General features: G+C 43.3%; 1 protein-coding gene across 1 annotated transcript in view; it reads left to right on the top strand.

The window, feature by feature from the left end:
• THBS4 (thrombospondin 4) overlaps window positions 1-12180 on the top strand; it is a 47784-nt gene that overhangs the window by 17886 nt on the left and 17718 nt on the right. Inside the window, exons 3-9 of the mRNA XM_033180163.1 lie at window positions 3556-3803; window positions 5963-6071; window positions 6469-6551; window positions 7201-7252; window positions 7464-7666; window positions 9460-9597; window positions 12087-12155. Of these exons, the coding sequence (XP_033036054.1) occupies window positions 3556-3803; window positions 5963-6071; window positions 6469-6551; window positions 7201-7252; window positions 7464-7666; window positions 9460-9597; window positions 12087-12155 (902 nt within the window). The remainder of the gene's footprint in view (window positions 1-3555; window positions 3804-5962; window positions 6072-6468; window positions 6552-7200; window positions 7253-7463; window positions 7667-9459; window positions 9598-12086; window positions 12156-12180) is intronic.

Genomic DNA, 12180 nt, shown 5'->3' with positions numbered 1-12180 from the left:
TGTTCTGGAATCAGAAAGCCCTTCTAGCTAGTCTGTCTTGCCAGGTCTTTCTGATTCTTCTCCCTCGGGAAGCAAGCGGTGGTGACCACGTCGACATAAGAGATTTCCTGTCTGACTCCTCCCACCATCTCTGTAGGTTACAGAACCTCACGTCAACTGGCTCTCTTCAGACTGTGATCAACTGGAAAATCCAGTCAGAGTTCAGAAGGGTGGGAAAATGAACCTAGAAAGTCTAATGTGGAGAAAGCCTTAAAATATATCCTTCATGTTCCACAGTAGTGATTCTTTTCTTTGGCGACACTGCAGTGTAAATAGGTATTCTTGGCTAGTTCATCTGCAGGCAGCACCATCTTGGCATTTACACTCTACAGAAAAGGTACCTGAGGAGAAAGATGGTCCAAGTTACTTGCCACAAATCACACAGATTAACAGTAACACAGTCTGGGTATATATGTGCAATATGTTTCTTTTTTTTATTATTTTTATATACAAGTAATGGTTGTTTCTTGTAGAAAAGTTAAAACAATGAAGATGAGCAGGAAGAAAAACAAATACCATCCAAGCACCCAGAAAATAACCATATTAATGTAGACATATTTTCTTCTAATCTTCTAGGTATGTATGTATACATATATGTACATATATATACACATGCACACTTTTTTCTAAATTAACCCATATTGACCTATAACCTCCTTTTTTTTTTTTTTTACTTAACAAAATACTGGGAATGTCTTTTTGTGTTTTTAATATTCAGCTATTCCATAGTATTCCATTTTATGATTATACTGTAATTTAAGTAGCCAGCCCTCTCCTTTTGGACGTATATGTTGTGCCAAGTGTTGATTACAGTAAGTATTTCTGAAATGAACATTCTCATCCATACATCTTGGTGCTGCTTTTTTTTTTTTTCTATAACCCAGGACAGTGCTGAAGTGCTTCTTTTTTGTTCTTTAATTTCCTCAGTTTTAGTTCCTAGAAGTGCCAATGCTGGGCTGTTGGGTTTACACATGTTTAAGGTTCTGATGCACATGACTAAATTATCCTCCAGAAAAGCTCTACTTTAAGTTCTACTTTTTTTTTTTTTTTTGAGACGGAGTCTCGCTCTGTCGCCCAGGCTGGAGTGCCGTGGCCGGATCTCAGCTCACTGCAAGCTCCGCCTCCCGGGTTTACGCCATTCTCTCGCCTCAGCCTCCCCAGTAGCTGGGACTACAGGCGCCCGCCATCTCGCCCGGCTAATTTTTTGTATTTTTTTAGTAGAGACGGGGTTTCACCGTGTTAGCCAGGATGGTCTCGATCTCCTGACCTCGTGATCCGCCCGTCTCGGCCTCCCAAAGTGTTTAAGTTCTACTTAAGGCTTTCCCACCCTGGGACAGCTAAAGACTGGCCAGAGCTTTGCAACTGCAATGATGTGTTTACCACCTCCCTTATCAGCAATATTTGCAATTAGCCTCCAAACCTTGTTCCTGGGATTGTTTCCAGTGAAAATTAGCCATGCCCGGCTGATTTCTGTATTTTTAGTAGAGACAGGGTTTCACCATATTAGTCAGGCTGATCTTGAACTCCTGACCTTGTGATCTGCCCACCTCAGCCTCCCAAAGTGCTGGTTTGGGAATGGTACCTGTGGGTGCACCTGGAGGCATGTTTAGACACTAGCTGAAATCACTTTGGTCTTTCTAGCAAACCTTAACTAATGGGCTCCACTCACAAAGGGTCAACTTCCAAGATTTTAGCTAAGGGCCTCTTATGTTCAGGACAATAATGGAGTAAAAAAAACAAGGCTGAAAACCAGAAGATATGTGGGCTTAAGCAGATATGTGAATAGCTACCCACATAGGGAAAAAAAAAATGAAACAAAAGCAAAAACAGAAAATAAGGTGGGAGTCCTTCTTTTACAACCACAGATACCTTTTTTTTCTTTTTTTTTCTTTTTTTTTTTTTTTTTGAGACAGGGTCACTCTGTTGCCCAGGCTGGAGTGCAGTGGTTCGATCAGGGCTCACTGCAGCCTCAATCCCCTAGGCTCAAGCAGTCCTCCACCTCACTGTGCCAAGTAGCCGGGACTACAAGTACGTGCCACCACACCTGGCTATTTTTTTTTTTTTGGAATGGAGTCTTGATCTGTCACCCAGGCTGGAGTTCAGTGGTGTGATCTTGGCTCACTGCAACCTCCACCTCCCAGGTTCAAGCAATTCTCCTGCCTCAGCCTTCCGAGTAGCTGGGACTACAGGCGAACACCACCATGCCTGGCTAATTTTTGTATTTTTAGTAGAGATGGGGTTTCGCCATATTGGTCAGGCTGGTCTTGAACTCCTGACCTCATGATCTGCCCACCTCAGCCTCCTAAAGTGCTGGGATTACAGGCGTGACCTACCGCGCCCAGCCTGGCCAATTTTCTTAAATTTATTTTTTGTAGAAATGAGGTCTCACTATGTTGGCTAGGTTGATTTCAAACTCCTGACCTCAAGAGATTCTCCCACCTGGGCCTCCCAAAGTGCTCGGATTGCAGGCATGAGCCTCTGTGCCCAGCCAATACCTTTTATTTTCTAACTGAGCATTGTTAAATTCAGGGATGGGTTGCTGCGGGGCGATATGACAGATTACATGCGATTTGATGTGTGCTGACTAAGGCCTGTGCATGCCTAGCATTTTTTAGTCACAGAATGAACCATACTCAAGTTCAGATTCTAGTCCTGCCACTTCCTATGTCCTTGACCAAGTGCCTTCACTTATCTGAGACTCACTTTCCTCATCCATAGTTATTCCAATTGCATTTGGTTGCAGTGAGTAGAAATTAAGTATTTAGGCTGGGTGCGGTGGCTCACACCTGTAATCCCAGCACTTTGGGAGGCCGAGGCAGGTGGATCGCTTGAGCTCAGGATTTCGAGACCAGCCTGGGCAACACGGCAAAACCCCGACTCTACAAAAAATATATAAATTAGCTGGTTGTGGTGGCTCACACCTGTGGTCCCAACTACTTAGGAGGCTAAGATAGAAGGATTACTTGAGCACGGGAGGCAGAGATTGCAGTGAGCTAAGATAGTCCCACTGCACTGCAGCCGGGGGGAGAGAGCGAGATCTTGTCTTTAAAAAAAAAAAAAAAAGGGTGGGGGGAGAAATCAAGTATTTAAAGCACTTAAGGACAGCCCCCAGCCCCATGGTAGTGCTTAGCAAGTGTTTGGTGAATGAATGGATTCATGCTCTAGGCTTACTTAGAGTTTAGTTTGCTTTCAGATGGGGTTCTGCTTGCTCACTGTAGTTACCACTATATGAGAATTGTATTGTTTATTTTCAAATTTGCCACATATTATCTGTTTCTCCATCAGCACAAAACATTCTCAGGAGGAGAGTTGGTTCCCAGTGCCTGAAACAGTGCCTAGCACACAGAAGATGGTGAATTAATATTTGAGGTTATTTCTCACTCACATTCTGTCCAGCAACCCAGTCATGTTACCAGGAGGCTGTTCAGCATGGGACACTTACCACACCATTCGTTGACCCTCCACTTCCCCCTCTTCCACTTATCACACCATTCGTTGACCTGTGCTTGCTTCCAGCCATCCTCCGTTACCTCAAGAACGACGGGAAGGTCCATTTGGTGGTTTTCAACAACCTGCAGCTGGCGGACGGAAGGCGGCACAGGCTCCTCCTGAGGCTGAGCAATTTGCAGCGAGGGGCCGGCTCCCTAGAGCTCTACCTGGACTGCATCCAGGTGGATTCCATTCACAATCTCCCCAGGGCCTTTGCCGGCCTCTCCCAGAATCCTGAGACCATTGAATTGAGGACTTTCCAGAGGAAGCCACAGGTAGGAACCCACAAACCATTCTCTGAAGTGGAAAAATGAGCTGCCGGTGCCTAGGGAGTGCAGAGGAGTGTGCTGAGAAATTCCTGCTGCAGGTCAGTGGGTCTAATGCCGGTTGCACATCAGAATTGCCTGGGGAGCTTGAAAAGCAAGTGCTAGGGGGCTGCCCCTAAGACAAACTGAATCTGAATCTGTCAGGTGAGGCCTAGGCATCAGCACATTTTTAAAACACCAATTCTAATGTGATGCCAAAACTGAGAGCTTGTGCTTTCAATGATAAGTAGAGACTCTGGATACAATTGTAAAGTTGGAAAGGAAGGGCAAAAATAAAAATAACTACCTCAGAGTGATGACATTATCTATTTTCAGTTTTCTATGATCAAAATAAAAAAGAATGATTGGAAACTGCCAAGCTGTCAGAACAGCATTTCCACAGGTCTTATTAGAACATCCACTAACAAAAGGGAGCTTAGCTTAGCTCCATTTGGTCTTAAGACACCATCACCTCTGTCTTGTGTTTTACTCCATGTTGATGGCATTTTTATTATTCTTTCATTGCACCTGCTGTAGAAATTGCCACATACATTTCTTTTAGAATTTTGTGCTAGTCAGTGCTTTGTTTTCTATAAAGAACTAGTATTCTTTGTCCTTTCCAATAATGTATATAACTGGTTTAAAGTTCCTGAATTTCATCCGTTATATAAGCCAATGTCAAATCAGTAACTATGTTCATCTGCTATGGCCCATATTATTTTTGTCTGCTACCTCTCAATCCTCACTTTCCATTTCCATTTGTTAATTCATTATATTAATATATGCTTTAGTTACAAGCTACTCTGAGCCCTTTGTACAGAGAAGCAGAGTGTAAGCAATAATTTCCATTGCATGTAGGAATGCTGTACAGTTTTAGATAGCAATATAAAAACTATGAATCTGATCCTAGAAGTTTTGCGCTTGAACAACAGGAAGCATTTTTAATCAGAAATTCCAAGAAAGTTAAAATCCAAGGTTTTGGGGTTTTTTTGTTTTTCAGTCATATATAGAGAGAGATTTTTAAATGTAGATTTACATATGGAAAAAATTAATAGAAAGATGTGCTCAACTTTATTTCTGAATCCCCAAAGTAGCACACATAATCAGAATGACAGTCAGAAATTGTGTCACTGCTCATTTCAGAAATTAGTGTTCACCACAAAATAAGTCAATTTCTAAGAGTCAGGACTCAGCCTTGACAAAGTCATCAGAAACTGTACTTATTGGAATTTTCTCAGAAGCTCTACCTCCTTAGACCATCGGTAGTGATCACAGTGGCTCAGTCTCATAGTCACCTACTCAGTCAGTCGACAAATAGGCATATTCTAGGCATTAGTGCTACTATGGTGGGCAAAGCCAGTCATTGTCCTGACTCTGCAGAGATTGTAGTCTGATGTGCAATACAATATGTGTTAAATAGCATATGTTGCCTAAATCTTAGCTAAATCAAAAAGCAGAATTCCTCTGAAAATCTTTAGCTGTGCTCATTTATAAAATAAGGATGATGACTTGATTTTGGCAGTTAACATAAATGTTTCGTTGTATATAGATACAATAAAAGTGATTGCAAGCAGAATTCACAAGATAAAAGGGCAAGAAAATTTACTTTTTGACTAACAATGAATAATATCAACCCGAAATGTAAAAATACGATGCCAACTACCTAATGATCATAGAAGATATCATTTATTCATTCTCATAGCCCGAAGAAATCATAGGCTTTGCTAGAACCTTGAGTCAAGACATCCAAAAAATAATACTGTTTAAAATTGGGATTAACACCTTATTTATTGCGATCTAAATTCCATAAACAAATTACAGACAATTCTTAAGAGCTTCCTATCACAAAATAACTCCTTTACCATGTAGGAAAAGAGCCTTTCCTTCTCTCAGCCCTCTTGGTGACAATGCCAGCATCTTCCTAGGCTACTGGCTACTTACATATTCACTTCAGTCAAAAGGATAGGGCTGGCAGGCTTTAGGAAAAGATGTGATCCTACAAAATTATGTAAGATGTCAGAGGGTCCAACTCTACAGCACTACTTGATTATGAAAATTGCGTGAGTAGGCAAGCACATTGGCTTTTGAACAGTGTCAGCAATCTGTGGTATGAATGTGATTTCTTCCAGGACTTCTTGGAAGAGCTGAAGCTGGTGGTGAGAGGCTCACTGTTCCAGGTGGCCAGCCTGCAAGACTGCTTCCTGCAGCAAAGCGAGCCGCTGGCAGCCACAGGCACAGGTGTGGGCTCTTGGGCAGTTTGCATACCTTCATCAACACAAACTCCAAAGACCCTGAATAGGCAGGGTCCCATCACCAAAAAGTGGGACTGTCAACAGAGCAGCCCAACAAAACGTATCTACGAAAATCAGGCTCTTGAACAACATCCAGGGCAAGGAGTATTTTCATTATACTTTTATTTTTATGATTCACATGAATTTAGACTTAAATAGTCAGTGGCATCATTATCTTTTTTTTTTTTTAGCTGAATTAAAGAAATTACCCCAAATTAAATTCAAATATTCTGGGTTTTTGAATCATCTTGTCATGATGATTTCCTGGGGAATCATTTGGTTTTGAGTCACTTAGAAATGACCATCACTGGTTGAAAACTCTTTGCCTTTTGCTGTTCCTACAGGGGACTTTAACCGGCAGTTCTTGGGTCAAATGACACAATTAAACCAACTCCTGGGAGAGGTGAAGGACCTTCTGAGACAGCAGGTAACAAGTGGGGCATATCATCAGAAAAGCCCCGGTCTTTTCAGAGCAGCTCCCCACAAGCTAGTGGAGCTGCAGGCCTGCCCAGGCATGGAGGCGGCCTCTGAGTCAGACCTCCGGGGGCCCACGCAGCCCCCCACAGCAGGGCTCCACTGGAAGGTCTCTGGAAATGGGGGCCAAGTTCATGATGAACACACCATGGCTCTAAGCAGAGCGGGAGCCATCAAGGGCTGCTAATGCTATTGTAAGAAGTGTTACAGAGGGCCAGGTGCAGTGCCTCACGCCTGTAATCCCAGCACTTTGGGAGGCTGAGGTGGGCGGATCATGAGGTCAGGAGTTCGAGACCAGCCTGAACAACATGGTGAAACCCCGTCTCTACTAAAAACACAAAAATTAGCCAGGCATGGTGGTGCGTGCCTGTAATCCCAGCTACTCAGGAGGCTGAGCCAGGAGAATCGCTGGAACCCGGGAGGCAGAGGTTGAAGTGAGCTGAGATTGTGCCACTGCACTCCAGCCTGGGCAACAGACTGAGACTGTCAAAAAAAAAAAAAAAAAAAAAAGTGTTACATAGATAGCTGCACATGGATTCTTTCATTCCTGGATGATATCAGGCATTCCTTTTCAATCCTTTTTCCCCTTCTCATTTTTAAAGGTTAAGGAAACATCATTTTTGCGAAACACCATAGCTGAATGCCAGGCTTGCGGTAAGTGCTTTCCTAGTAATGGGCTCGCCTGAGTCGGATGATGCAGGCTGATGAAGGGCTTGCGGTGAGTCTGCGTTAACCGCAGTTTCTGAAGGTCTACCACATAGTTGGAGGGGAGGGAGGAAAAGTTCAATAGGAAACTAAATTTTGTTTTGTCTTCTGTATATGTTCCTGGCGGTGAATAAGCCTGTGGATGATTGTTTTCCTCTAGGTCCTCTCAAGTTTCAGTCTCCAACCCCAAGCACAGTGGTACCCCCAGCACCCCCTGCACCGCCAACACGCCCACCTCGTCGGTGTGACTCCAACCCATGTTTCCGAGGTGTCCAATGTACCGACAGCAGAGATGGCTTCCAGTGTGGGCCCTGCCCTGAGGGCTACACAGGAAACGGGATCACCTGTATTGATGTTGATGAGGTAAAAAGTTCACTTAGACCAGGAGGGAATCCCTAAGTATCTTCCTCACCCTGCAGCTTTTGGAAAAAGAAGCCAGGCTGATGATTAAGGGCTGACTTGGGCTGTCCTCCAGGCTCCATCAAAACCACTTGCTTGGAGACCCTGAGACACAGGGATGGCGGAAGGAGACATGACCCAAGGTTATGGCTGCATTTGTCATTTTTCCTCTGCGTTTCCAACTCTTCTACTGGTCCATTGGCTACAGTGCTGAGGTTTCTGCTTTACACGCTGACATTTGCATTGGTTATTTCTCTTAAGCAGTCTGTGCTACAATTTTGTTTTTCCCTCACTTTTGCAAATGTGGAAGGGGAGGATTTTTGTAAGGGTATATTTCAGGAGTCACCATGGATTTCTTCAGGCTTCCTAAAATAAAGGAGCAGAGGGGAATGTCACACCAACGAGGGGGAGGCCCTGTAACCTATTAGTAACTAAACGTGCCCAGGGAGGGCCCCAGAGGAGGCACATCCAGCTGTTTGACCGGCTGGCAGAGCCCTAGAAGAGACTGTTTCAACACCGTGGTTAGGCAGGCCAGGCCCAGTGGCTTAAGCCTGCAATCTCAACACTTTGGGAGGCCAAGGCGGGAGGACCACATGAGCTCAGGAGTTTAAGACCAGCCTAGGCAACAAGACAAAACCCTACCTCTACAAAAAATATGATCATTACCTGGGCGTGGTAGCATGTGCCTGTGGTCCCAGCTACTCTGGAAGATGAAGTAGGAGGATTGCCTGAGGCAGGAGGTTGAGGCTGCAGTGAGCCATGATGGCACCACTGCATTCCAGCCTGGGCACGACCCTGTCTCAAAACAAACCAACAAAAAACATGGTTAGGCAATCACCAGTCCAGTCGCAAAGTAGTGTTCATAGGAGGTAGCAAGGCTGCCACCAAAATGTGCCTTCAATGTGCCTTTCTCTTCCCACCCAGCCAGAGGAAGGCTGAAAGGAGAAGCGCAGGGGAGAGACGCAGGTAGGGAACTTAGGCACACTGGCTCCCTGGGGCTCCTGCAGGCCCTTGGTAATCTTAGTAACACTCAGCTGATTACCTTCCCTGGTAGTAAGCAATTAAGATGGTCTCTAGTAATCCCTCAATTGGAGAAACATCTGCACGCATTTCACTGAAGTGCATCTGGTTTTTATCTGTGAGCTGGAATTTTCCTCTTTCTGAAAGGGCAGGAAGTGGTCATGTTTTTTACATTAGTTGAAGTGGATTAAAAAAAAAAAAAAAAAAAAGAACCAATCTCCAAGCTTCTTAGAGCCTTGGAATAGCATGGACTTGACAGGACATGGAGGCAGGCACAGGCCCTCAGGGATTATGTGGTACTGAAGAGGCACCGGCCCTGGCTTTGCCTTCTTGAGGTCTTTCTGACTGAGTAGTTGGTTTGCTGATGCTTTTGGAGTCATCTTAACAGCCAGCTAAGTGGTCCAGAGACATAGTGCTTTCACAGAGATTTGCAAATTCTGTGTCAGAATATCAGGGAGCTTATTACATTGAGAGGTAGGCTGCTTAATATCAAGGACCATTTCAACATGGATGTTGCCATTATTCTACAATACAGCAGAGCCCACTAAAAAGCAACGTTAGATTGTGTATGTAGTCAGGGATTCAGTGGGTAACTGGAGTTGGAAGCCTTTATTTCTTTTTATTATTTTTTCCACCAAAAGATAGTTAAATGACTAAACAAGTATGTGCAAATAGATGAAGAAAAGTTGGAGTGTTTTCTCGGGGTGGCTAAAGACTTTGGACTTTTTTGTCTTCAGTGCAAATACCATCCCTGCTACCCGGGCGTGCGCTGCGTGAATTTGTCTCCTGGCTTCAGATGTGACGCCTGCCCAGTGGGCTTCACAGGGCCCATGGTGCAGGGTGTTGGGATCAGTTTTGCCAAGTCAAACAAGCAGGTAGGCTGAAGTCATGGTTTCTATTCATTTCTCATCTTAACAGAACAACTGTGGTTGGTTCCCACCTCTTTGGTGTAACCCTTTACCCTCTTGAGCAGCCAAGGCCATGTGGAATGTCATGGTGCAAAATGAGCAAATTAGGAAGTTTTTCAACCATTTCTAAGTATTTACATTTATAAAACCTAGAAGGGAGGAAGCTTTTAAGATGGGATAATAGAGTATTACTGGAAAAACAGTAAAAGGGGTAATATGGCTATTGGCATAATTTCAGGCTTATTTTGTTGATGGCCGTTGAACATTTTGTCCTGCAGAATAAGTTGAGAACCAGGGAAACAAAAGCTTTGAAAAATTAGGTCACTTTTATAGAGTCATTGTTGCCAATCCGAAGCTGTTTCAGAGATGAGGGGATTTTAAGAGTAGAAATAATCCCCCAAGGCAACCTCCCCTTTTTCTTATGTAAGCTCTAAATTGCCATAAAGCACTTGAGTACTTCTTGACAGTCTCCATTTATTTCCAAATGTTCTACTATATCCTGGTCATTATTTAACTGACTGACTGTGAAATTCTTTTTGATGTTTTTAGCCCTTAAAAATGGTTGGTCTATAAATATATTTTACTACCTTAGGGAAATTATTAGCTTTGAAGAAGGGCAGGGGTTTATTATTTCCTAGCTGCCTGTCAAAGGGTTCTAGAGGGCATGATTTTTTAGACTAGAAAAGGTAGGCAAGCTAGACATGTAGGAATGACAAGAAGCTGTTAAGAGTCCTCTAAAGACAGAATCTCTAAGAACAAACCAAGGAAATAGACAAAACAAAATATAAGGTACTTGGTGTAAGGTAGTAAGGAACGCTTCTCAATAGACTTCCAGTAACATGGCAGACAGAACTGAAGTGGAAGGGAGCCACCTTGCTAAAATTTAACAGCAAATGTTACTGCATTCCAAAGTCAAAAGAAATAAAAGGAAATGACGTAGTGTCCAGAAACAGAGAGAAAACTCAAAGCCGGAACTGTGACTAAGAACTGATGCCACAGCAGATCCTGGGAGGTGGGAGCCAGGTCCAGGTCCTAGGAACGGGGACCTGGCTTTTACCACCTGTGTGGAGTGGATGCAGCAATGTAGTCTGGGAACTTTGCAAAGGCCTAACACCCCTGCATAAGCCCAGGACCCTCAAAGAACCACCCTATCCATTACAAGGAGACAGGAAAACTTGACTAGCCCTAAGAAACAATAAAGAAGCTTGACTTCACCTTGAAGACATGCTTGACAAAAATGAAAATTGCCCACAACAAATGTGGCACACATACAGTGTGGAACACATACAGTTACGAGTTCCAAATCTGTGTTATACATATAATGCAGAAACACAAGCCAGAAAATTAAAGTCATAACCAGCCATGAAAAGGTAAAATCCCCAGGGCCCTGTCTCAAGTCAAAGACACACCACTCTGTAAAGACACGCCAAAATTCAGGGCCAGTGGAATGCCCACAGGCAAAATCTGGGCTATTGAAGATACGCTCATAAACAAAAATGGCAGTTTCTATAAAGAAACTACCATGAGGAAACATGATAAACATAAAGTAAATATAAAAAGGTAAAGAAATAAATACCATACTTAAAGAACAGGGCAATGTCCCATCTGAACAACATGGCAAAATCCCATCGCTACAAAAAAATTAGCTGGGTGTGGTGGTGCGTGCCTGTGGTCCCAGCTACCTTGGGAGGTTGAGGTGGGAGGATCACCTGAGCCTGGGAGGTCGAGGCTGCAGTGAGCTGTGATCGTGCCACTGCACTCCAGCCTGAGCAACAGAGCAAGACCCTGTCTCAGCAACAACAACAAAAGTGTAGGACAATGTGAGAAAAACAGACAAGTTTGAAAAAGAGCCAAATAAAACTTTTATCAGTGGAAAATCATTGACCTTAACTAAATAGACGGGCAAAACAGATTAGACACAGCTTCGCAGGGAATTCATAGGCTAGGAGGTGAATTTAAATCATCTAGAACACAGCACAGAGAAAGATATGAAGCATATAAAAAGAGGTTAGGAGTCAAAGGAAGATATTAACGAGGAAGTCCAATATTCATCCAACTGTAGTTCCAAAGAAAGACTAGAAAGCAGTTGGGGGAAACTGAGAATGTTCCAGAATTGAAAAAAGCTAAGAATCTTCAGATAGGAGAACTACACTGAGTCCCAAGCAAGATAAAAAAAAAAACTTTCCTAACCTAACAAGGTGGTGGAACAGATGAATTACACAAGTTGTCTTTTCTGAATAACTTTCAGTGCCATGAAAGCAATTCTCATTTGCAATTAGATTAAGTACAAACTGGTACAAATGCAGGGAGATGGCACAAATAACCCTCAGATTACTATTCTACCTGAAATTCTGCATCTTCACTTCACACAAAGATAGCAAAACAAAGGAGATTTATTTGCATTTCTATTTAAGCAGCATGTCTCGCTAAACTTTCTTTGAACTTTTCTGCACTAGGTCTGCACTGACATTGATGAGTGTCGAAATGGAGCATGCGTTCCCAACTCGATCTGCATTAATACTTTGGTGAGTATTTCTCACAGCTGTTGTT

The sequence above is a fragment of the Trachypithecus francoisi genome, unplaced genomic scaffold, assembly GCF_009764315.1.
Source record: "Trachypithecus francoisi isolate TF-2019V2 unplaced genomic scaffold, Tfra_2.0 Lachesis_group2, whole genome shotgun sequence".
NCBI lineage: Eukaryota > Metazoa > Chordata > Mammalia > Primates > Cercopithecidae > Trachypithecus > Trachypithecus francoisi.
The sequence above is the reverse complement of the archived record's forward strand: the minus strand, read 5'-3'. Positions and strand labels throughout refer to the sequence as shown.